Here is a 27164-nt window from a genome sequence, read left to right on the forward strand (position 1 = left end):
TGTGGTTTGTTGAGTGAGTGGTTCAAGTTCAACTCATTTATTCTGAGAATATGTTCTCAGGCTCTTCAAGGAAACACTGGGAAGCCCCTGAAGGCACCATTCCTAATATCTCTAAATAGAAGTAGGCACACACAACCAAACCAAACCAGTCTGATGAAGAGGAGTGGTGCTCAAAACGTAGCTGTTCGAAACTCTTTTGTTTACTTCACCATTCCTCTCTCTCAAACTTGGAAATGCGTTCCATGCATGCAACAGAATGTACGGCCATCAAATCTAAAAATGGTATGGCTTTGGACAATAGTCAGTAGTATGCAGTGTAGTCAATGGACTACATCAGGGCTATTCAACTAAATTGTTCAGGGGGCCACATTGTCAGAAACTTAAGGGACCGGGGGCCGGACCGTTCCCCGAGCCATTATACTGTATGTACACTTGACACAATGCGCCACCACATTTTCACAGCCATGCTGGAACTATTATTAACTCATTGAGTGCCATGGACGAACATGTTCGTCATTTCAAATAGTAACGTAGAGTGCCAAGGACGAACATGTTCATCAATTGCGTTTTTTGACGGTGGGGCGTCGATCAAAGCCTTCTGCCTCTCCTGTACAAATATTATAGCTATTGGAGGTCTATAACCTATTTTACAGAACCCTTAGGTGGCGACAGTGCTCTCCCGATGAGAGAAAGTGGAGTAAAACACACAGAAGAAGTCGTTGGGGAAACGGAAATCGCATCGCATCCGTATGCATCGATATGCATGAAGCGTTTTAACGTTAGATGCGCCTGCAGCAGCCAATCTGCTCCCACAATTGAGCTCCTCCATGTCCGCTGCGACAGCCCATTCGCATGATCAGCCGTGGAGTTGTTATTATTCTCAACTGGAAGCATAGGAGCCGGTGACAAACACACGCGGAAACGCTGTAAAAAAGCTGGATGTCGCGCACCCTTCACAGTGCAGAGCAAACTCAGCAGAGAGCCACCTCCCATACAGGAGGAGTGTGCAGTTGAGGGGTGGGAGGGGGGGGGGCACGCAGAGCAGCACACAACACTGACCCAGACAGACCCAGGCAGCAGGACAGGGTTGGCAAATGCAAGCCAGAATATCCGATGCCCACCAGCAGCAAAGACCAGCAAGAAGCTGCAACCAGCAGCGCACGCAGGGGCCAGCGCTGCTGGTTGCAGCTAAAAATATTATTCTGCCAAACAAAATTCCCTGGCCTTCACTGTTTTATTGAAGGAAATTATTTTTGAGGTGTGACTACATCAGAAAATTAGCTTCAGAGTCAGTGATGTGTTTGAAATGTTTAATTTCACAAAAGGGCCATTATCTCAGCTTCTAGAAAAAAACTGCTCTTTTTTGTTAAATCAAGCTATCTTCTCCGGCTGATAACTAAAGAACGGAAAATGATATCAATAAACCTGTTTTTGCTGATGATAGAAAAGAGTCTCATCGTTCTTTTTGCGTGTTCATTGTTTACATAGTAATATCACACAATATTCTGTGGGCCTCGAGAAATCACTGAAAAAAGCTCTGAAACTCTGGCACTGGGAGCGTCCGTTCTCCAAAAGTGGCTGGCACTCAATGAGTTAAGTAGGGGGTGCTGTAAGGAATGGAATCTCGACGCTGCCCTTTTATCCATATTTAGAAGAATATTTAATTTTAAATTAACATTAGGATTATACTGTTGTGATGTCATTATTCAGTATCTTCTCCTTTTCTATTATTATTATTAGTATTAGTATTAAATACTGAGTATCTCATGAAAAACTATTAATATAATACATATAATACAATAATATATTTTGTGTTTAGCTCCGTCTCACAGCATTGTAACATTGTAGTGCAGCAAGAAAGGAAAACTACTGTAAACATTTGAACCATATTTCTTGTTTAGAACCTATAGCTAGCAACATCACACATCTCCTGAAACACCAAATTATAATGCATCTTTCTTGATTAGCTACATCACATCGCCATCTCCTGAAAAACATTAATATTGCACCTTTCTTGTGGCTACATCACAGCATCTACTGAAAAACATTTATAGTGGATGTGACTTGTTTAGTTCACTTTAGATTCACATCACATCTGAAAAACAACCAGTCGAGTGTAATAAGTAAATGAGGTTTAATTGTAAAAAAAATAAATCTATTTTTTTCTTTTTTTTGGGGAACTCATTCGCGGGCCAGTCGGACTTGATTGGCGGGCCGGATTCGGCCCGCGGGCCGACAGTTGAATAGCCCTGGACTACATTGTAGCTCATGTTTTAGCCGCTAAAACATGCATGGGGAAGAGTTTACTTTAACATATTAACATATTCTCAACTTTCCTAAAAGAGGAATCTTAATTTTGAATGGAGATGTCTGCATAGAGACAGTATTGTATAGTTCAGCCACCAGTGGGCTCCGGCCCACAGGTGGGCTGTGAAGGTATTGCAAGTGGGCCGCCAAATCATGTGCAAAACATGGTTTTCATAAAAAGAAAAATGATTTGTTATGTATGAGAATGCATTTCTCCGTTGTTGAATGGTAGGCTACCGTTATTTAAATCAATTATTCAGTAATTAGCCTATTGCAGACAGCCCCTCGCTTTTAGTTCTTATTTCTGTGTGGTGATGATGGTTAAAATAACTAAAAGATAAATAAAATAAGTCCTCTGAGTGAGAACACATGATTTGTCCTCGGTCCTGTTTACAGTCCATGTGGGCCGCAAACACTTTTGAGATGTTCAAGTGAGCCATGAGTTTGAAAAGGTTGGGAACCGCTGCTTGATAGTCTACCTGAAGCCATGATCGCATTCCTCAGCTCACTCAGTGACAAAGTTCCTGTTTGGGAAACATCGATCTTGAAGAAAATGTCCTGGTGAAAGAGAAAACTGTTAAAACTCTAAGGTAAAAAAAAAACTCAAGAAAACACAAATCATGATCATGGAAATCTAAACATAAATCTGGATGAACCGCATGGCAGTACAGTCATTGTCAAAACAAAGATAAAATGCTAGTCTTTTAACCATTGTATTTCCTGATTGGTGTAATCATCGGCATGAAATGTGCTAGCATGTAACTATAATCATCCATTCACCTTGTATGTGCTGACTTTCCTCCACAGCCGAACAAATTCACTGCTGTTCATCTTGCCAGTGATCGATGTCTTTGAAACCAAAAGTTAAGGTGTTCAAAGAGCATTTTGTGAGATATTTACAGAAAATTGATTGGTCTCCAGTGCTGTCAACTGATATGATATTGAACAGGCATGGGTATCTTTTAAAAGTATGTTTTTGAGAGAAATAGATTTTGTAGCGTATTGTACCCCACTGGTCCATCTGATGGATATTTTTTACATTCGCGTGGCTTCTATTTTCTTTTTGGGCCAAGGCGTCTGAAATTACCCCCAGGTAATTTTTGGGGGTGTTTTACAAAAGTCACCACTAGAGGGAGACATCCTACCATCCTGTAGTGAAAAGATAACTCAATTGCCATCCATCAGATGGATGTCAAAATCTAATTTACTTCCATTATAACACACTTTTTTGGGACTCCCAGCAATTTTTCACAAAAGTCATGCAGTTGTTTATGCTCTCATCTTGGACCAAAGACCTTGAAATTTGACCTTGAAATGACATTATGGGGTTGGTTGAAAATTTGGGGGAGTTACATGGCCTCGAAGTCCATTCCATAGTTTCCCCATTGGTTTCAATGTTAATTTTGCACAGAAACAACACTTTTTTGGGACCCCAGCCATTCTAAAAAAAAGAATAATCTGTGTTTGGCTATTTCCTAACACAATTAGGCTACAGTTCTATGCTAGAAACTCAACCCGGAAACTTCAGCCTAAACATAAATGGGGATTTTACAGGGTCGCTGACAGGGTGGGAATTACACAGAGGTCATGGAGGTCATGCCCCTCCCACTGGCCGTGATGCCCTAAGATTCCTAGGGCCACATTGGCAGTGCCCTGCTACCAGCCAAAGCATCTTTTGGTGGTCTGGGCGTCCGGGTAGTGTAGCGGCAATCTGGGAACCCAGAGTCTATTTTTTTTTTTTTTTAAATAGACTCTGGGACAGCCCTACCGTTTTTCGGAAGGGCGGAAGGAAAAGCGGAAGTGACGGTGGCTTTTCCGTCACTTCCGCTTTCCTTTTCCGCATCCGTAGCGGGGTTTTCAAATTAACCGCAGTTTTGTTTGAAATTTACGTTGAGATTGTACGACGTAAATGTTTGCAGAAACGTAAAATGCTACATTTCAGAAATGTAAAAGGCTGACATTTTGTTTCAAGTTTACGTTGAGATTCTACGTACAAACGAAATGAAGAAATAAGGGCAGAAACATCTATCTTTCTCTCCAATGAAACTAAGTTTCAGATTCTTGCTGTATGATGTGGTTCTGCCAAATCACAATGAATAGCTCATGCATGACAGGAGGATACATCCATCAGAGCCACCATGCTGCGACAGGCATCCAGGCTGAAGCCTCCAGCTTTCAGGTCCCCTGTGTGAAACAGAAAACTTAGGTTTGCATCCACACTGCAAGTAAAGTGAAGCTTATCTACATCCACCCTGCAAGTAAAGTGAAGCTTATCTATTTACATCCACCCTGCAAGTAAAGTGAAGCTTATCTATTTACATCCACCCTGCAAGTAAAGTGAAGCTTATCTATTTACATCCACCCTGCAAGTAAAGTGAAGCTTATCTACATCCACCCTCCAAGTAAAGTGAAGCTTATCTACATCCACCCTGCAAGTAAAGTGAAGCTTATCTACATCCACACTGCAAGTAAAGTGAAGCTTATCTACATCCACCCTGCAAGTAAAGTGAAGCTTATCTATTTACATCCACCCTGCAAGTAAAGTGAAGCTTATCTATTTACATCCACCCTGCAAGTAAAGTGAAGCTTATCTATTTACATCCACCCTGCAAGTAAAGTGAAGCTTATCTACATCCACACTGCAAGTAAAGTGAAGCTTATCTACATCCACCCTGCAAGTAAAGTGAAGCTTATCTACATCCACCCTGCAAGTAAAGTGAAGCTTATCTACATCCACACTGCAAGTAAAGTGAAGCTTATCTACATCCACCCTCCAAGTAAAGTGAAGCTTATCTACATCCACACTGCAAGTAAAGTGAAGCTTATCTACATCCACACTGCAAGTAAAGTGAAGCTTATCTACATCCACACTGCAAGTAAAGTGAAGCTTATCTACATCCACACTGCAAGTAAAGTGAAGCTTATCTACATCCACACTGCAAGTAAAGTGAAGCTTATCTACATCCACCCTGCAAGTAAAGTGAAGCTTATCTATTCAAATGACATGTGTCTTTCAACTGTGTGTGTTGCCGTGTGGAGTTTGTCAGTCCGCACCTTCCAGGATTTTTTGATTCAGAAGCCTCTGGAGCTGCTCAGCATCCACCTCCTGATACTGGAAAAAATGAAAATAAGACAAGTTGACATTTCTGTTAGTGATATTGTCTCATTAGGACACTTTCTGTCATTGATATTCAGTGGCGTGCCTGACCAAGTTGGTGCCCTAGGCAAGATTTTTTACTGGTGCCCCTCCCCCAAAGAAAATATAATAAAAATTATATCGCAGTTAATTCCACCACTGCAGTGCAGGCTCAGAATCGCCCTTCCCCAGTGGCGCTGGAAGTACTTTTAGGTAGGGGGTGCTGTAAGAAAAGGAGGAGGAAGAAAATTTGATGTTTTTTGGACTTTCATCCATATTTAGAAGAATATTTAATTTTAAATTAACATTAGGATTATACTGTTGTGATGTCATTATTCAGTATCTTCTCCTTTTCTCACTCACTTTCATGTAAGCACCTGCTCTCCCTTTAGTCGTTTTACACTACAACAGACAGCAACACAGGCATAAACACTGAACTTATTATTATTATTATGGAAAACCAGATTATGATGAAAATCAAACACTTTTGAAGAGAGAGCGTATGAAATAAGATTAGAGCTGGGAAGCACAAACTGTTTTTTAATGCATCATGTTGGTGGTATAAACACAAGACAGCCAAATCCAACAATTTTGAAAATCCCATTTCTTGCCACCAGGGGGTGCTGCAGCACCCTCAGCACCCACCTTCCAGCTCCCTTCCCCCACTCTGGGAAAAAGCTCTGAGCAGGTAGAACGGGGCGCGGCCGTGCAGGGGGTGGGGTGGTATGGATTATGGACCATGGTGAAAGTGTTGCAGCCCAGGCAGCCAGAAAGCCAGAATTAGAAAAATTATTTCACTATTATTTAAAGACTTAAGACGTTGTTCTGCTTATTTTTTGTCTACTATTGTAAAATAATAGTAGGCCTATTATCATGAAGAAGTATTTGTAATTTTTTTTTTTTTTTTTTACCCTCTCTGGCGCCCCTAACGGCTCAAGCGCCCCTAGCATTTGCCTAGTTCGCCTAATGGACGGCACGCCACTGTTGATATTGTCCCTTTTAGTAGGCTTTCTGTCAGTGAATTGTCCCTTTAGGGCACTTTCTGTCAGTGATATTGTGTCTTTAGCCTAAAGGGACAATATCAATGACAGAAAGTGTCCTAAAGGCTTTAGGACACTTTCTGTCAGTGATATTGTCCCTTTAGGAGGCTTTCTGTCAGTGATATTGTCCCTTTAGGAGGCTTTCTGTCAGTGATATTGTCCCTTTAGGATGCTTTCTGTCAGTGATATTGTCCCTTTAGGACGCTTTCTGTCAGTGATATTGTCCCTTTAGGACGCTTTCTGTCAGTGATATTGTCCCTTTAGGAGGCTTTCTCTCAGTGATATTGTCCCTTTAGGATGCTTTCTCTCAGTGATATTGTCCCTTTAGGACGCTTTCTGTCAGTGATATTGTCCCTTTAGGAGGCTTTCTGTCAGTGATATTGTCCCTTTAGGACGCTTTCTGTCAGTGATATTGTCCCTTTAGGATGCTTTCTGTCAGTGATATTGTCCCTTTAGGACGCTTTCTGTCAGTGATATTGTCCCTTTAGGAGGCTTTCTCTCAGTGATATTGTCCCTTTAGGATGCTTTCTGTCAGTGATATTGTCCCTTTAGGACGCTTTCTCTCAGTGATATTGTCCCTTTAGGATGCTTTCTCTCAGTGATATTGTCCCTTTAGGAGGCTTTCTCTCAGTGATATTGTCCCTTTAGGAGGCTTTCTCTCAGTGATATTGTCCCTTTAGGAGGCTTTCTCTCAGTGATATTGTCCCTTTAGGAGGCTTTATGTCAGTGATATTGTCCCTTTAGGAGGCTTTCTCTCAGTGATATTGTCCCTTTAGGATGCTTTCTCTCAGTGATATTGTCCCTTTAGGATGCTTTCTCTCAGTGATATTGTCCCTTTAGGATGCTTTCTGTCAGTGATATTGTCCCTTTAGGAGGCTTTCTGTCAGTGATATTGTCCCTTTAGGAGGCTTTCTCTCAGTGATATTGTCCCTTTAGGAGGCTTTCTCTCAGTGATATTGTCCCTTTAGGATGCTTTCTGTCAGTGATATTGTCCCTTTAGGATGCTTTCTGTCAGTGATATTGTCCCTTTAGGAGGCTTTCTCTCAGTGATATTGTCCCTTTAGGATGCTTTCTGTCAGTGATATTGTCCCTTTAGGATGCTTTCTGTCAGTGATATTGTCCCTTTAGGAGGCTTTCTCTCAGTGATATTGTCCCTTTAGGATGCTTTCTGTCAGTGATATTGTCCCTTTAGGATGCTTTCTGTCAGTGATATTGTCCCTTTAGGATGCTTTCTGTCAGTGATATTGTCCCTTTAGGATGCTTTCTGTCAGTGATATTGTCCCTTTAGGAGGCTTTCTCTCAGTGATATTGTCCCTTTAGGATGCTTTCTGTCAGTGATATTGTCCCTTTAGGATGCTTTCTGTCAGTGATATTGTCCCTTTAGGAGGCTTTCTGTCAGTGATATTGTCCCTTTAGGATGCTTTCTGTCAGTGATATTGTCCCTTTAGGATGCTTTCTGTCAGTGATATTGTCCCTTTAGGATGCTTTCTGTCAGTGATATTGTCCCTTTAGGAGGCTTTCTGTCAGTGATATTGTCCCTTTAGGATGCTTTCTGTCAGTGATATTGTCCCTTTAGGATGCTTTCTGTCAGTGATATTGTCCCTTTAGGATGCTTTCTGTCAGTGATATTGTCCCTTTAGGAGGCTTTCTCTCAGTGATATTGTCCCTTTAGGATGCTTTCTGTCAGTGATATTGTCCCTTTAGGATGCTTTCTGTCAGTGATATTGTCCCTTTAGGAGGCTTTCTCTCAGTGATATTGTCCCTTTAGGATGCTTTCTGTCAGTGATATTGTCCCTTTAGGATGCTTTCTGTCAGTGATATTGTCCCTTTAGGAGGCTTTCTCTCAGTGATATTGTCCCTTTAGGATGCTTTCTGTCAGTGATATTGTCCCTTTAGGAGGCTTTCTCTCAGTGATATTGTCCCTTTAGGATGCTTTCTGTCAGTGATATTGTCCCTTTAGGATGCTTTCTCTCAGTGATATTGTCCCTTTAGGAGGCTTTCTCTCAGTGATATTGTCCCTTTAGGATGCTTTCTGTCAGTGATATTGTCCCTTTAGGATGCTTTCTGTCAGTGATATTGTCCCTTTAGGAGGCTTTCTCTCAGTGATATTGTCCCTTTAGGATGCTTTCTGTCAGTGATATTGTCCCTTTAGGATGCTTTCTGTCAGTGATATTGTCCCTTTAGGATGCTTTCTGTCAGTGATATTGTCCCTTTAGGATGCTTTCTGTCAGTGATATTGTCCCTTTAGGAGGCTTTCTCTCAGTGATATTGTCCCTTTAGGATGCTTTCTGTCAGTGATATTGTCCCTTTAGGATGCTTTCTCTCAGTGATATTGTCCCTTTAGGAGGCTTTCTCTCAGTGATATTGTCCCTTTAGGATGCTTTCTGTCAGTGATATTGTCCCTTTAGGATGCTTTCTGTCAGTGATATTGTCCCTTTAGGATGCTTTCTGTCAGTGATATTGTCCCTTTAGGAGGCTTTCTCTCAGTGATATTGTCCCTTTAGGATGCTTTCTGTCAGTGATATTGTCCCTTTAGGATGCTTTCTGTCAGTGATATTGTCCCTTTAGGAGGCTTTCTCTCAGTGATATTGTCCCTTTAGGATGCTTTCTGTCAGTGATATTGTCCCTTTAGGATGCTTTCTGTCAGTGATATTGTCCCTTTAGGATGCTTTCTGTCAGTGATATTGTCCCTTTAGGATGCTTTCTGTCAGTGATATTGTCCCTTTAGGATGCTTTCTGTCAGTGATATTGTCCCTTTAGGATGCTTTCTGTCAGTGATATTGTCCCTTTAGGAGGCTTTCTCTCAGTGATATTGTCCCTTTAGGATGCTTTCTGTCAGTGATATTGTCCCTTTAGGAGGCTTTCTCTCAGTGATATTGTCCCTTTAGGATGCTTTCTGTCAGTGATATTGTCCCTTTAGGATGCTTTCTGTCAGTGATATTGTCCCTTTAGGATGCTTTCTGTCAGTGATATTGTCCCTTTAGGAGGCTTTCTGTCAGTGATATTGTCCCTTTAGGAGGCTTTCTCTCAGTGATATTGTCCCTTTAGGATGCTTTCTGTCAGTGATATTGTCCCTTTAGGAGGCTTTCTCTCAGTGATATTGTCCCTTTAGGAGGCTTTCTCTCAGTGATATTGTCCCTTTAGGATGCTTTCTGTCAGTGATATTGTCCCTTTAGGATGCTTTCTGTCAGTGATATTGTCCCTTTAGGATGCTTTCTGTCAGTGATATTGTCCCTTTAGGATGCTTTCTGTCAGTGATATTGTCCCTTTAGGATGCTTTCTGTCAGTGATATTGTCCCTTTAGGAGGCTTTCTCTCAGTGATATTGTCCCTTTAGGACGCTTTCTCTCAGTGATATTGTCCCTTTAGGAGGCTTTCTCTCAGTGATATTGTCCCTTTAGGATGCTTTCTGTCAGTGATATTGTCCCTTTAGGATGCTTTCTGTCAGTGATATTGTCCCTTTAGGAGGCTTTCTCTCAGTGATATTGTCCCTTTAGGAGGCTTTCTCTCAGTGATATTGTCCCTTTAGGAGGCTTTCTGTCAGTGATATTGTCCCTTTAGGATGCTTTCTGTCAGTGATATTGTCCCTTTAGGATGCTTTCTGTCAGTGATATTGTCCCTTTAGGAGGCTTTCTCTCAGTGATATTGTCCCTTTAGGACGCTTTGTGATATTGACCCGCTGACCTAAATAATATGGACAAACCCATTCACTATTTTTGGGACACTTTCTGTCGCCATCTTGGGGTTCTTGCGCACCTCACGTGAGATGGGGGTTTCCTAGAGCCACAGCTCCGCCTGCTATTGGTCCATGATCGGCAAGCTGCACGATCACTGGACACGACAGGCGACCTGTCAATCACCCCCTTTTATATTGTCTATATTAGTTATATAAGAAATGACCTTACAGTTGTTATGAAAAGGTGAAATTAGCTATTTAGACCAAAACTGTGTTTGGGTCCAGGCTGTAAGGATGTTTAATCACTGTTACAAAGTGAGGCATTTTAACATGGGGTGAACGGGAATGACGGGACTTCTCAGTCCTGCCTCAAGTGGCCATTCGAGGAATTACAGCTTTCATGGGTAATTCTGCGTCCTCGTGGGAAAACCTTAGAGCTTGCCCACTGTATTGATCCCAGTGCGATTCAAACCTGTGGCTCTAAATTACAATGAGACACAAAATACCTGGTCAGAGTATTGACGGAACAGCTGTTTTTTATTTTCTTCACCTTCAGATCCATTCACTCTCCTGGGCTAGAAATTAAAATCAGAGACATTAAGCCCTTTCAGTTCCAATTAATGAATGCTAAATGCAATACTTCTCAGACAACACAACAGCAATATCAAAATATTATCAACGTTACAAATATTTGAAAATTGTGCACACCTTTTCAACAACGTCCACACTGTCCTGGCGACCATAGCCATGGTTGCCAGAATTCTCACTGAGGGGAAAGACAAAAACGTGGATTTAGCGTGCTTTTTTCTTCTTCTTCATTGAGACAAGCTGTGGGTGGAGAGACTGTCTACTGGACAATGAGACAAGTTGTGGGTGGAGAGACTGCCTACTGGACAATGAGACAAGCTGTGGGTGGAGAGACTGCCTACTGGACATGAGACAAGTTGTGGGTGGAGAGACTGCCTACTAGACATGAGACAAGTTGTGGGTGGAGAGACTGCCTACTGGACAATGAGACAAGCTGTGGGTGGAGAGACTGCCTACTGGACATGAGACAAGCTGTGGGTGGAGAGACTGCCTACTGGACATGAGACAAGCTGTGGGTGGAGAGACTGCCTACTGGACATGAGACAAGTTGTGGGTGGAGATACTGCCTACTGGACAATGAGACAAGCTGTGGGTGGAGAGACTGCCTACTGGACATGAGACAAGCTGTGGGTGGAGAGACTGCCTACTGGACATGAGACAAGTTGTGGGTGGAGAGACTGCCTACTGGACATGAGACAAGTTGTGGGTGGAGAGACTGCCTACTGGACATTGAGACAAGTTGTGGGTGGAGAGACTGCCTACTGGACATGAGACAAGTTGTGGGTGGAGAGACTGCCTACTGGACATGAGACAAGTTGTGGGTGGAGAGACTGCCTACTGGACATGGGACAAGTTGTGGGTGGAGAGACTGCCTACTGGACATGAGACAAGTTGTGGGTGGAGAGACTGCCTACTGGACATTGATACAAGTTGTGGGTGGAGAGACTGCCTACTGGACATGAGACAAGTTGTGGGTGGAGAGACTGCCTACTGGACATTGAGACAAGTTGTGGGTGGAGAGACTGCTTACTAGACATGAGACAAGTTGTGGGTGGAGAGACTGCCTACTGGACATTGATACAAGTTGTGGGTGGAGAGACTGCCTACTAGACATGAGACAAGTTGTGGGTGGAGAGACTGCTTACTAGACATGAGACAAGTTGTGGGTTGAGAGACTGCCTACTGGACATTGATACAAGTTGTGGGTGGAGAGACTGCCTACTGGACATGAGACAAGTTGTGGGTGGAGAGACTGCCTACTGGACATTGATACAAGTTGTGGGTGGAGAGACTGCCTACTGGACATTGATACAAGTTGTGGGTGGAGAGACTGCCTACTAGACATGAGACAAGCTGTGGGTGGAGAGACTGCCTACTGGACATTGATACAAGTTGTGGGTGGAGATACTGCCTACTAGACATGAGACAAGCTGTGGGTGGAGAGACTGCCTACTGGACATTGAGACAAGTTGTGGGTGGAGAGACTGCCTACTAGACATGAGACAAGTTGTGGGTGGAGAGACTGCCTACTGGACATGAGACAAGCTGTGGGTGGAGAGACTGCCTACTAGACATGAGACAAGTTGTGGGTGGAGAGACTGCCTACTGGACATGGGTCTCTCCCTTGGAGAGGATGGAGAGGATGAAGGAGGCCGTCTCGTTGGGGTCGAAGGTGGACGGCACGATCAGGTACTCCCCTGGCTTCAGCATGAAGAGCTCCATGACCTCACGCGCGCTCGTGTACATGGTGTTCTTTTTGCCCTCAGGCTTGACAGCCGTGTTTGAGCTGAAGAAAGATGCCGGGAACTTCCCCTTCTCCTGCTGGTACTGTAATAAGAAGTGGATATTTCAGTCCTACACAGTCTACAGTACCCATCACCATAGCTACAGTCTACAGTACCATCACCATAGCTACAGTCTACAGTACCATCACCATAGCTACAGTCTACAGTACCATCACCATAGCTACAGTCTACAGTACCATCACCATAGCTACAGTCTACAGTACCATCACCATAGCTACAGTCTACAGTACCATCACCATAGCTACAGTCTACAGTACCATCACCATAGCTACAGTCTACAGTACCATCACCATAGCTACAGTCTACAGTACCATCACCATAGCTACAGTCTACAGTACCATCACCATAGCTACAGTATACAGTACCATCACCATAGCTACAGTCTACAGTACCATCACCATAGCTACAGTCTACAGTACCATCACCATAGCTACAGTATACAGTACCATCACCATAGCTACAGTCTACAGTACCATCACCATAGCTACAGTCTACAGTACCATCACCATAGCTACAGTCTACAGTACCATCACCATAGCTACAGTATACAGTACCATCACCATAGCTACAGTCTACAGTACCATCACCATAGCTACAGTCTACAGTACCATCACCATAGCTACAGTATACAGTACCATCACCATAGCTACAGTCTACAGTACCATCACCATAGCTACAGTCTACAGTACCATCACCATAGCTACAGTCTACAGTACCATCACCATAGCTACAGTATACAGTACCATCACCATAGCTACAGTCTACAGTACCATCACCATAGCTACAGTATACAGTACCATCACCATAGCTACAGTCTACAGTAGCCTACCCATCACCATAGCTACAGTCTACAGTACCATCACCATAGCTACAGTCTACAGTACCATCACCATAGCTACAGTCTACAGTACCATCACCATAGCTACAGTCTACAGTACCATCACCATAGCTACAGTCTACAGTACCATCACCATAGCTACAGTCTACAGTACCATCACCATAGCTACAGTCTACAGTACCATCACCATAGCTACAGTCTACAGTACCATCACCATAGCTACAGTCTACAGTACCATCACCATAGCTACAGTCTACAGTACCATCACCATAGCTACAGTCTACAGTACCATCACCATAGCTACAGTCTACAGTACCATCACCATAGCTACAGTTGAAGTCGGAAATGTACACTTAAGATGGAAACATGTTCCAACGTCAGCCTCGACTTGGAGCCTTGTCGACAGCAGCTAACAGACCTTCGAACATCAGCTTGATGAAGGGAGTCCCCAGCAAGATGGGTCAATTGTGTGATTTCACTAGGATTTCAATGACTAGAGGTTAGCCCAAGGAGAGAATGTAGTGCATACATTTGGTAGCACTCCTATTTCAGATGCAGCCAAAGCACCCATTTTGTGTCGAAAATGCAGGAAGTAACATGATATAAAAATGATTCTGCTCCTGCTCTTGATATAAATTGTTTATCCCCCCATCGAGATCCTATAAAAAATTGTCCAGCTGGACGGGCAGGCGGTGTCTGCCAGTCATGATTCGTGTAAAGTTTTGTGTTAAGAAAGTGACATCAGGCCACCCCTCCCACACACACACAGACCCCCACCCAACACACACACACACACACACACACACACACACACACACACACACACACACACACACTCAGCATAGCGCCACCTACTGGCAAACACAAAAAGTGGTTTATCTCGAAAAACCATTTGTCCGATCGACTTCAAACTTGGAGAGTGTGCCCGTTCAGTGCCTCATTTCGTGCAATTGGGCATAGCAGCACGTACCGATACCTACAGTACACACACAAGTCAATACCGATACCTTACACACACACACAAGTCAATACCGATACCTTACACACACACACAAGTCAATACCGATACCTTACACACACACACACAAGTCAATACCGATACCTTACACACACACACAAGTCAATACCGCCACCTTACACACACACACAAGTCAATACCGATACCTTACACACACACACAAGTCAATACCGATACCTTACACACACACACAAGTCAATACCGATACCTTACACACACAAGTCAATACCGATACCTACAGTACACACACAAGTCAATACCGATACCTTACACACACACACAAGTCAATACCGATACCTTACACACACACACAAGTCAATACCGATACCTTACACACACACATAAGTCAATACCGATACCTACAGTACACACACAAGTCAATACCGATACCTTACACACACACACAAGTCAATACCGACACCTTACACACACACACAAGTCAATACCGATACCTACAGTACACACACAAGTCAATACCGATACCTTACACACACACACAAGTCAATACCGATACCTTACACACACACACAAGTCAATACCGATACCTTACACACACACACAAGTCAATACCGATACCTTACACACACACACAAGTCAATACCGATACCTTACACACACACACAAGTCAATACCGATACCTTACACACACAAGTCAATACCGATACCTTACACACACAAGTCAATACCGGGTCAGAGTCCCAGCAAACTACACTTGAAGGCCACGTAGCGGCCTGATAATCTAGTTATATTAAACTTGTGCTGTTCACGTCAGCTGCGTCCAGTCACATTTTCGGGGAGCTGCACGCCAGCTGCACCGGCACGTCCGGCAGGCTTGCAGTGGCGGACTTAGTATTTTGGGGGCCTACTGTAAGGCGGACAGAGGCATGATGGGGCCGTCGGTGTTCTCCCCCTTTTCAAATGTAAGTTTTATTTTTATAAATATAATGTGTCCCTCAACAGAGAGACAGCAGGTTTACATCACCTATGAGGCAGAAGTCAGGCAGTGGCAGATCTGGTGAGAGAAGCAGTAAGCTCCTCCCCCAGTGGGCTAAGTGGTTCTATTATGTTCTGATTCTCTGCCGGAACCCGAGACCGGCGAGGCTGGGTGCTTCTCTTTCAATCTGATGGTAGGCATGCTGAAGCAGGAAGTGATGCCAACTTTGGCTCTCTATCCACCTTATTTTTGAATGCCCCACTGTAAAAAATAATTGTGCGTACAAGGTCCGGTTTAACGTGACTTATTGTTGCAGCTTGCCATTTCCTAAATGGTATTCTACTTGATTTGAAAAGATGGCCGCCTACACTCAGTCCCTTGTACCCTGGCTGAATTGAACATAACTTAGCCAATAAGTATTTAACATACAAAATAAAACAACCCGTAATATCTTAATTTTATGTAGAATGCAGAGGACATGTAACTGTTTAGTTAAACTTGCATTCCAGGAATATTGTGCTCTAAAGATGACGATAGTGGCTCGAGACTGTTTCGTCCTGAAACCCACACACTTTGCGGTGGTGGTTTTAGCGTAACCTATGTGGGATTCGAGGCGTAACCTATGTGCGTTTTAGCGTAACTTATGTGGAATTCGAGGCGTAACCTATGTGGGGTTTGGCGTAACCTATGTGGGATTCGAAATAACGCATCCGAGATATAAAACGTTATGAATATAGCCACGTTATAAACAACAAACTAACGCTGGTGATCCGTATGGAAACAGTGTTACTCGAAATGGTTAAAAGTTCTATCAATTTGGTCATTTAGTGGCGTTTTACTGCCATGTAACATAACTAACTAGCGGCTAATATTAGCCACAGCAGGCGATTACCCATGAATGCACTGCGCTCTTAAAGGGATATTTATCGACGAGATTTTTGCCCAGCTGGACCTGATTAGTGATTTGCTCCGTTCGCCCAGACGGGTGTCAAGCTGTCAGCAACAAGGCTGGGAGGATCACACCGGAAGAAGCACCCATCATGCAGATCAGGCAAAAATGGCCGCCAAAAATAAGGTGGATAGTGAATTATAAGTGAAATAATCTGTCCGTAAACACTTGTTGGAAAAAGTACTTGTGTCATGCACAAAGTAGATGTCCTAACCGACTTGCTAAACTATATTTTGTTAACATGAAATCTGTGGAGTGCTTAGTAAAAAAAATACATACTTTGAATGACTTCAACATAAGTGTATGTAAACCCCTGACTTCAACTGGACATCATGTAGCTGAGGGATGTGCACTGTGTCAAATGTGTCACAAGCAATTGTGGTTTATAATTTAAAAAAAAGGGGGGGACTTACTTTTTCAGGCACCTTGGAAGAAATGAAAGATACAATTAGTTCATGTTTGGGGGAGGGGCAATTAGTTCAAATATTGTTTCAAGTGAAATAACATGACTGATACATGCAAATAACCACTCAATATGCAAAACAGACTGGACTAAACTAGACTCGCTCGCCAACTAACTGTCTTACCTACAGATAGTTTGTATACAAAGACTTTGACTGTCCCTTGACTGTGACCTTCTGCTGTATTGCATACTTAAGCAATATCACATGAGAGGGAGTGCGGTTGTTGGCTAATATTGGCACTGCTGTGATTCGGTCGTAGGCACGAGGCCGCACGCCGAGTGCCGAAGATAATCACAGCAGTGCCAATATTAGACAACAACCGCACGACCTCGAGTGTGATATTGCTTTTATACAACAGTTCTATTAAACAAAGCTGATTAAAAAAATGACAAAAAGCTGAGAAAATATATGATTTCTGTATTTATTCCTCCGCCAAAAAAATAGTCCCCTCAGCTTTCTGCTTTGCTGAAAATGTAGCCTAATCAGCCTAATTAACTGCAGGCTGTCTACTTTACTACTGTCTACTCTACAGCTGTGAAGAGTTTTGTTGATTAGAGCAGCTGTGAAGCATTTTGTTGATTAGGGCAGCTGTGAAGCGGAACTACCTGTTGTATAATTTCCAATACCGAGCCCTTATTCACATGCCAGTGCCGAAGTTTAAGTTCAAACAGCTGTCATTTCGGGTTCAACTGCTCCACAGCGCCGGATGTATCGGTTCGCTGCTCAGTGGTTGGGAGGGTGTACTGCAGTTTACAATTTTGAGCATCGGCTCCGGATGTTTGGGAATACCATGGGACCCAAATCTTGGATAACAACATTGTGTCGGAGGTGGGTACAGTTTTCATAACGTGTATGTCGCTTGCAGCCATTTTAGACAATTCTCCAGTGAAATAAGGGGTTGCGCAGCTGAGACGAACAAAGAGGAATGAATGATGAGTCTGGCGTTGAGGTATTACCAACATCTACACAGGAGGTCACAGTAGCTGCTTTAAAGGGTAATAGCTACCTCGTATATGGCGAAACCGATAGGGAGATGTTTGACCAGGTTTCTGTTTCTCTTGTCAGGCTTTTGCATGAGAGACACCAGCATGTTCTTGTCAGCCCGTTTCTCAGAACAGTCTTCATCCATTTTTTCAATCTTGACCCGAAACTGTGGGTTTGTCCAGAAGCTGTCTGAAAGCCAAAGAGGTAGGGTGAAGCCTGCAGCTCACCCTGCAGTCTGCATGGTGTCCAATGTACTGTGTGTAGTACACTGACTGTCTGTACTGTGTGTAGTACACTGACTGTCTGTACTGTGTGTAGTACACTGACTGTCTGTACTGTGTGTAGTACACTGACTGTCAGCAAGTAGCTCAAAAAAATCCAAAGTATTCCTTTAAATGTTTAGAATATTTACATTGGTAGACTCTATAGCATAGAATTCTCCGGTGCCTGCAACTCTATAGCTTCTACAAATGGCTGTCATTTGACAAGCTGCACTCGGTAAATTTGCACTTTTGCGACCCCAAGTGGCAGCCGAGAGACTTTTATATATATATATATAACTTCTAACATATATGACTTATGGTCTAAGCCTAAGTTAAGTCTCATAAAAGACAGTTTTTCTGTAGAGCCTTATGTCAAGTTCGATCTGGACAGAAGAAAAAGGTGCTTGTGTGCACAGTTAGGATCTGGAACGTTGCTCTTGGCACTGGAGACTGGTAGGTTTAATGCTACCCCTGAAGAAGACAGACTTTGTTCGCTCTGTGACCTGGGTGAAATTGAGAATGAGATTCATTTTCTATTCTATTGTACTGTCTATGATGAGGTAAGGGAGATACTGTTCAGTAAAATGTCCTCTATTTATGATGAATTTTTTTAGATGGACGATTATGAAAAACTTGAGTTGTGTTTTAAGAAAGGCACTTTCTTTATTGGAAACTTTATTTCCCAGGCATGGGAGCTAAGGCAGAATGTTCTGTTCAGAAGATGATGTAATGATCTTTTTTTTTTGCTGCTGTGGTGTATGTTAGTTATGCTGTGATTTAGTTTTATTACTGCTGCGTTGGCGTATGTTGTACTGTATAATGTATACTTTGTGTGTCTTGTAAGCCCATGAGGGCTGGGCACTGTCAAGTGCATGACACATTGAATACAAATAAATCAATCAATCAAAAAATCAAAATGTATATTTTACCTTTATTTATTCAGTCTGTTGCTCTCAGTGAGACTCCCTGACTCTTCAGGGAGTCTCACTGAGAGCAATGCTCTCTTTTTCAGGAGCATAGTGGTTGGGGTTAAGGGCCTTGCTCAAGGGCACCTCAGTGGTGGTAATGAGGGAGGGGCAAGCGGTGCCTTTTGCTCTTAAGTTTTGCATCAAGCTGAGTTATCACAAGTGTCCATACCTGACACCTGAAATTAAATGGGTAAATAGGGCAAATCTATGGGTCACAATCACTGGGGATGGGACTCTTCTCTGTTGCAGCCTTATTTGTGATTTATGCTGCATTCCATTTCAACTGGGAGCTGCGGATTTCACGGTTCAAAGGTCATGAACTCCCCATGTGACATCACCTGTCCTTGGATTTTCTCTGCCGAATTTAGGGGAGCCTCTCACCCAGCCCCAATCTCAAAAATCCAAGATGGCTGCTCCACACTTCAACGGTAGTAAATAGTAAATAGCACTTCTGTCTTGTTTGTGTCTCATTAAATCAGTTGTACACACAGTAGCCTACTGTCTGTGTGGACATGTTGCTACAGTGTTTGTATGCATGAAATAATAGCTAAATACATTGTTATCAACTGTATCAGCCGCTAGAGCTAACCCTGGCTAGAGCTAACCCGGCTAGAGCTAACCCTGGCTAGAGCTAACCCTGGCTAGAGCTAACCCTGGCTGCTTTCCCAATTGTTTAAATAGAATGCCGACAACTCTGGTGTGACGTCACTCAACCGTGAAATCCCAAGCTCCCAGTTTAAATGGAATACAGTGTTAGACTGATGAAATGGGTGTTATCCCTCCCCTGCCAAAATCATCCCTAAAAGTACAACAAATATACAACAAAATGCACAAGTCCTTGTTTTAAATTGGAGATGAGATATTGTTGAAGTACCAGGATACTTTGGGCATCCTCCAGCAGTGATCCCTGCAACCCATCTGCCTTCATAGAAGGAGGACTTCCAATGGCAAGAGGATTCTCCATCAAGGAAGTCGGGGCACAGAGAGCAGATGTCAAGCTGGGAATAGGAGTTACAGAAGTCTTCCATGGTCATCCTATTGAACACATTATATCTATCATTAGTATATAAATGGGAGCTGGGGCTCTGTCTGTCTGTTTGTCTGTATGTCTGTCTGTCTGTCTGTCTGTCTGTCTGTCTGTCCCACTGATGACATCATCAGTGATGTCATAAATCCCACTGATGACTTCACCAGTGATGTCATAAATCCCACTGATGACATCAGCAGTGATGCCATTAACACAGATGACATCATCAGTGATGTCATAAGTCCCACTTATGACTTCATCAGTGATGTTATAAATTCACTCACACAAGCAAAGTCCCAGTGATGATGTCATAGAAGAGAGCAAGTTCTCGGCAGGGAAATAGTGGCTTGCGGGCAAGGCCGCACAGCGGCCGAGCTGCGAAAGCGAGCTGCAGGGCCCTCGCGCAGCGAGCCCGCGCAGTGGGCGAGCCTATGAATAAGGCCTCTGTCTGTCCCGTCCCACTGATGATGTCCTCTGTGATGTCATAAATTGTGACATCATCAGTGATGTCAGAGGCATTGTTAATCACACACACAAGAGACAGACACACACATGCACAAAGTCCCAGTGATGATGTCATCAGTGATGTCATAAATTGTGACATCATCAATTATGTCAGAGGCATTGTGACATCAGTGATGTCATAAAAGCATTTGTGACATCATCAGTGGGAGTCTGGCATCTTCAGCCATGGACAGCTGTATCTTGCCAGCTCCAGGACAGCTGGTGTGTGTGTGTGTGTGTGTGTGTGTGTGTGTGTGTGTGTGTGTGTGTGTGTGTGTGTGTGTGTGTGTGTGTGTGTGTGTGTGTGTGTGTGTGTGTGTGTGTGTGTGTGTGTGTGTGTGTGTGTGTGCGTGTGCGCATGTGTGTGTGTGTTGGTTGGTTGTGGCAGAAAACATGTTGCACATTTGTGTGTGTTCGCTTAGGTTAACTTGAGTTTTATTTCACCACGCTTACCAAAACTCTCCGTTATTATCAGCCCCTCCGAAGCACATGTTACGATCGTCAGGACTCACAGTTTCCCACAGAGGAGACCTTGGAAGACAAAATGTAAAGGAGCTAATTAGAGAGGCAAAATGTCATTATCAAAACCATTAACCCATTTAATCCTGCCGGTCACAATAGTGACCATAACAAAAACATTTTCACTGTCTCTAAAAATGTTCCTGGATGATGTATCAATGCATTTCCAGCAAATATTGAAAGAATAAAGGGTCTTAATGAAATATGTGCAGTGTCACATGTTTAGTGTAAATTGTCACATGACCAGAGCTGTTAACGTCCTGCTTGCACCAGGCGAAGAGCTTGGCTGCATCAAAGCTGCCAAACAAAAGCTTATTAAAGTATGTTAACATAAAGATAGGACAACAGTTTTTGGCACACATCATCTTGAAGGTGTCTAGTGTTGATATATGCATTTGCAATTACTCAACTTTGTTCAGTGTGGTCATAGAATGAGTAAACATGTTGACGGCAACAATAGTGACCGGTGGGATAACACAGTGCCTCTAGGTATACACATATTAACTTATACACATACATTAGGGATGGGTCATGATTTTCAAATGTACATCAGCCACGCCAACAATGGTTTATCACATAGGAGAACAAGGTTCAGACCAGGGGTTGGCAACTGGCGGCCCGCGGGCCACATGCGGCCCCCGACCTCACTCAGTGTGGCCCCTGGGTCAATTTACTTTTTTTTTACAAGGCGGACGCTTTTGATTAGGTTAGGTTAGACCACCAAAATCTGTTTTTATTTTACTGTACATCCCAGAACAAGGCGCTAATGGTCGTAGCATTGTCCATCCACATACTGTTTAATGTTAGCAGTTGAGCTAACGCTATTGATGCACATTGCACATACAACATTACTGATCTGATTAATATGTCATATTTGGGTGATGTACCCCATCAAATTGCTGTAGCGGGCTGTTTTAAAGCTAGAGCAAAGTTTCTGGTTTCATCTGAATGGAAGAATTACTAAATTTGAATATGAAAAATATAAATGTTGGTATAATAAACTTTGATTACGAGTCCTTTTCATCAAATTAGTAGCTATAATTGGGAGTGATGGTGTTACAGTAGGCTACTGGTGGAAGTGCACGGTCACAATCTGGCCCTCTGGTAGCGAGGACATTTTTGTGTGGCCCTCTCTATCATCAAAGTTGTCTATACCTGCTTCAGACCTTCACCAATGAAGTGCAACTCTACCGCCAGGTTCATGGGCACTACAGCACCTGGGACATGACATGTGGCATACTGTCACAGATACTGTCTAACCTGCTGATGGAGGGCCTCCTGCCCAAATTGAGGGAGCTCATCTCCCTTGACTCAAAGGCAAGAAGCATGAGAGGCAGAGGACCTGGATGCAGATCAGTGATACAGTGTACAACCTGTTGCAGCACCAGGGCCAAGCCCAGTACAAGGCTGTGGTGCAGCGGTGTGAGGCGGGACATCCCATGCTGCAGGCCTCCATATGAACAGACATGGACCAGATCATCACCACCAAGGAGCATGTCATCAACAAGATGTGAGCGGTGGTCCACCCCAAGGCAGAGAAGCTGCTGAAGGTGAGCATCCAGCCCTACATCAGCTCCACCCTGGATGCCATGATGGAGCCGACCAGCCAGGGCTTCTCCGAGACCTACCATGCTTTCTTCAGGGAGCTGGAGGACATGAGCAAGAACATCCTCAACAAAGGCACCAAGGAAAATGTCACATGGAGAAGATCAGCATGTTGGCCTTCCACCTGCAAGGTGCAGAGCTGCTACGAGAAGGTGGAGCAGCTGAGCCTGGAGGGTCTGCAGCAGAGTTTTGAAGTCTCCAGCCCCTCTGTGTTCATCCAGAGGCCAAAGCTCCTCATGAGAGAGCAAATGGATGATGCACTGTACACCTTTGAGTAGATAATCACCAATGACTGGAGTCTCAAGGTACGGAGGGCTGTGTAAGACCATCCAGCGCTGCCAGAACCGATTAATCAAGAAATGTGACTATGACAGCAACACGGTGAGGAAGCGTTTCTTCCACGAGGCTCTCCTCTCCTGCAGATCTTCATCCCATACATGCTGAGCAGCTCAGCCTGCACCTCACAGCTGCCGTGTGCAGGAGCTGATCTTTGGAGAACATTTTCAAGGAGGTGGTGCTTTTTCCAGGAGGCAGCGGTCCAGTGGAGACCCAACCTGTACCCTCTACAGGGACAGCATCATCCTCACCAGCAGCAACTCCAACCTCCACCTTCTGGGTGAAAACCCGTCCATCGACTGGGCCAGGAAGTACAGAGCCCAGGAGGAGGTGGACAGAGTCGGGGAGGTGGCGAGGGCGAGGAGTCCCAGAGGAGGAGGAGGATGAAGCAGGTGGTGTCCATGATCCAGGTGTAGGACTCTCGAGTTCTTCCTGGTGAGTCGTGGAGGATGGTGAGGAGGAAGGTGAGGATGAGAACAGCCAAGTGCACGAGCCAAGCCAGCGTGAGAACAGGACCAGCAGTCCCAAAACATCAGTCCCATCAAGTCCCAAGAAGCACACTAGAAGAACTAGATGATGCCCTGCAGGGAGAGGAAAGCCAGCGGCAGAGGAGGAACTCACCCACCAACCAGGAGGCACCGGCAGCTACAGAGGTGTCAACGCCGCCGCCACAGAAATGGAGCAGGGGGCGTGTCCACACCACAGAGCCCCCCAGACGTCACGCTGGACTTCCCCCCACTGCTGCATGATGACAGCAGCTTCCAGTCCCCCACTGGTGAGGAGGTGGTGGAGGAAGAGGAGGAGGGGCGGTACCCTCCAGTATTGAGGCTCCGCCCACTAGCACATAGGCTCCACCCTCTAGCACAGAGGCCCCACCCTCCAAGACAGCCCTCCCATGTGTTAATAGCTGGGCTGGGATAAGACTTGTGATGACTGCATGGGAGGTATATGTTAAAGGAGAATTTCGTTTTTTTTTTAACCTGGAGCCATTTCCTGGCATTAATTATGATTTGGCCACTCACCTAGCGATGTCTGCAGCGTTTCTGGGCGTCCTAGCGTTGTTTTGAGATCAATATCGTCCAAGTCAGTCGTAAAATGGAGTTGATTTGGGGCCAAGTGGTAGCCTGTATTTCCTGCATCTAAATAGCTATTTTTCTTCCCGTTTTCGCCACATATCGCCGTAATCTGATCCGTCAACATCCAGCCGAGTGTTATTTCACGCCAGGCTGTTTCCTGGAGTGCACAGGGATCAAATTACCTCAAACGTGATCTAGGTCACCAAGTCTCGTGAAGTCCCGCGATACTTTCCTGTCGACTGGCCAAATACAGGCAGGACGCTTTGCGGTCGTGGTTTTAGCGTAACCTATGTGGGGTTTGGCGTAACCTATGTGGGATTCGAAATAACGAAGGTTATGCCAAACCCCACATAGGTTACGCCAAACCCCACATAGGTTACGCTAAAATAAGTAGGCATAAAATAACAAAGGCATTGCAAAACCGGTTTTTGATAATCAGGTCAGGAGGAGATTATGATAAAACAGCTAGGTCAGATTCTTATGGCTTGTGCCAATCCCTGTCTCTTCCACGCAAGAATACAAATCACACCCAGGTGTTGAAGTAAGCGGTGCAGGTGTGCAGGTCCCACCCTTCTCCTCCCCCCACCCCATCTCTCTGACAGTGTGCGTGTGCGTGTGCGTGTGCGTGTGCGCGTGCGTGTGCGTGTGCGTGTGCGTGTGTGTGTGTGTGTGTGTGTGTGTGTGTGCGTGTGTGTGTGTGCGTGTGTGTGCATGCAGCCACGCACGTGTGTTTCGAGCCGCTCTTTCCATAGCGTGCCAAGTCTCACCATGAGGAAAATGAATTTTCCTCTCATTTCTAGGCGTTTCTTAAACTGTGCGTGTGCGTGAATGATTGCGTGCGTGCCTGCGTGAGACGAGACGCTCTCTCTCTCTCTCTCTCTCTCTCTCTCTCTCTCTCTCTCTCTCTCTCTCTCTCTCTCTCTCTCTCTCTCTCTCTCTCTCTAGACCGGGAAGCTGGGGGCGGGGCCTAGGCTAAATCTCGGCCACAAACAGATATAGTCACTTATAGAAGCAGATGCACCGCTTAAAAAAAGGGGCAAAAAGGTGTGAAACAAACAAGGGCTCAACACGAAGCAAAGTGATGGGAAGAGGGGAAACCACATGATGCAGAAAGAACATGTATTTCAACATGGGGTTAGAGAGCTGTGGAATGTTGCCTTCATGCACACCTGGCCATGTGCCATTTGACAATGTATCATGTGTTTAGGCAAGAAGATGACTTGCTCAAACGCACCCTAAAGAAAAAGGGTGTGTACATGTAGAGTGTGTGACAGTGACAAATACTGAGACCTGAAGGCACCCTTTTGTGTCTTTTCAACCCCTTCTATTCAAGTCAAGTTCAATGTTATATTTATTTATATACAGTAGTGCCAAATCTTCACACAGGTTATCACGTGACACATTTCATGTAGCAGGTCAAGACCAGGCTCTTTATTTTAGAGCCAACAGTTCTCTTTGTCAGGGCAGCAACTTCCCCCGCTTGGTGTTGTGAGCTCTTGGTGTTGTGAGCCCTTTTAACGCCACTCATCTGTACCAGCTCAGTGGCCTTGTGGTCTGAGTGTCCGCCTTGAGACTGGGAGGTCGTGAGTTCGATCCCCGGCCGAGTCATACCAAAGACTATAAAAATGGGACCGATTTGCCTCCCTGCTTCGCACTCAGCATCAAAGGGTTGGAATTGGGGGGTTAAATCACCATGTGATTCCCGAGCGCGGCGCACGCTGCCGCTCACCGCTCCCCCAGGGGATGGGTCAAATGCGGAGAACAAATTTCACACATTGTGTGACAATCAGTGGGACTTTACCTTTACCTTTTTTCATCATTTTTTGACACCATGAGACCGTAGCCAACAACTTGTCTTATGTTATGGTTTTACATAAACGGCCCTATCGTTGTACGGCGCTATCGTTTGCGCTGCGTTTGCGCGCCTCTTATTGCTATCTTCCCAGCGTCTAAGCTATCGTCTGCCTCCACCGTCCAGTTTTGCGCTGGGATGACACAGGTGTAGGCGTGGCCCAGGCGTGTCAGTGGGCCTCTAGCCTATCATGTGTCTCGCGCAATGTCATTTAGCGCTATGGGGAAGATACCGTCGGTATGTGCCGAGCGCAAAGAGAGGTTTGGGGGTTGCCCGTTCCAAAATAGGCGTTCCAGCGCAATGTGTTAGAAAAAATTGGGTGCTCTCAATTTTAACGCCAGGAAATAGCTGGTCTTAGCGCAAACGCAGACGTACGCCTGAACGCAGATAGTCTCCACATCTGCAGTGCAGGAAATCCTTGCTTGGATCCATTTACGCACGGCATGGATGTCACTCTCCACTCGCGCCTGCACACACTCTTCTCTCCTCGGAATGCCACGTTGATTTTCAACTATAGCCTACTGTACATTGCAGAAAAAACACACCTTGATATACAAATGAGAATTTGTTTGTCATGGTTTTATTAGGCTACATAATTCCCGACCATACAGGTTTGTGGTGTGAGGTAACAATAGATTGCTTTTGAGAAAGTTGTGACTGTGTTGTGCCAAGCTGCCTCTCCCTACCCTGGCCGGCCCAAAACACCCAGGGCACCGACCCACACCCACCCCACCACCAAGCCTGCATACCCGTCCAGCTCCCACCTTCTCGGGGGAGACCCCAATCCAGCACCCGGCGCACACAGACTCCCGCCCTGCCAGACCCTCGATTCCCTAATCCAATTCAAAACGCATCATTTTTTCGCACAACACCCGTAGTGTCCGGCCAGTACAGTAACCTCTTTCCCTGCAATTGCACGCATGTAAGACCAGCTTCTCCACAGCGCGGATGGCAGCTGAAGTCCCTCTCGCCATCAAGCAGACAGTGACGGAAGCATGTGTCTTTATGTTCGCCATGGGGAAAATGACATACTAAATTGGTGGGATTCGATGTAGGCCTACTGTATATATATTAACTCATTGAGTGCCAGCCACTTTTGGAGAACGGACGCTCCCAGTGCCAGAGTTTCAGAGCGTCAGTGATTTCTCGAGGCCCACAGAATATTGTGTGATATTACTATGTAAACACCGAACACGCAAAAAGAATGATGAGACTCTCTTCTATCATCAGCAAAAACAGGTTTATTGATATAATTTTCCGTTCTTTAGTTATCAGC

General features: G+C 44.6%; 1 protein-coding gene and 1 pseudogene across 3 annotated transcripts in view; one reads left to right on the top strand and one right to left on the bottom strand.

The window, feature by feature from the left end:
- Positions 1-27164, bottom strand: part of LOC310778891 (calpain-1 catalytic subunit-like) — a 50351-nt gene that overhangs the window by 3119 nt on the left and 20068 nt on the right. The window contains exons 9-19 of one of the 2 annotated variants that reach the window (XM_083639353.1): positions 20954-21031; positions 19844-20004; positions 17761-17927; positions 16704-16715; positions 12353-12573; positions 10867-10924; positions 10665-10733; positions 5362-5419; positions 4430-4491; positions 3088-3156; positions 2787-2865 (exon numbers count right to left, since the gene is read on the bottom strand). In XM_083639353.1, the coding sequence (XP_083495479.1) occupies positions 2787-2865; positions 3088-3156; positions 4430-4491; positions 5362-5419; positions 10665-10733; positions 10867-10924; positions 12353-12573; positions 16704-16715; positions 17761-17927; positions 19844-20004; positions 20954-21031 (1034 nt within the window). The remainder of the gene's footprint in view (positions 1-2786; positions 2866-3087; positions 3157-4429; positions 4492-5361; positions 5420-10664; positions 10734-10866; positions 10925-12352; positions 12574-16703; positions 16716-17760; positions 17928-19843; positions 20005-20953; positions 21032-27164) is intronic. The other variant, XM_083639354.1, reaches the window with a different exon arrangement.
- LOC310778760 (protein Niban 2 pseudogene) lies at positions 21157-23347 on the top strand (annotated as a pseudogene). The gene is made up of 2 exons: positions 21157-21171; positions 22184-23347. The product of its transcript is annotated as a protein Niban 2 pseudogene (transcript).

This window comes from Poromitra crassiceps, assembly GCF_964638095.1.
Source record: "Poromitra crassiceps genome assembly, chromosome: 6".
NCBI classification, from domain to species: domain Eukaryota; kingdom Metazoa; phylum Chordata; class Actinopteri; order Beryciformes; family Melamphaidae; genus Poromitra; species Poromitra crassiceps.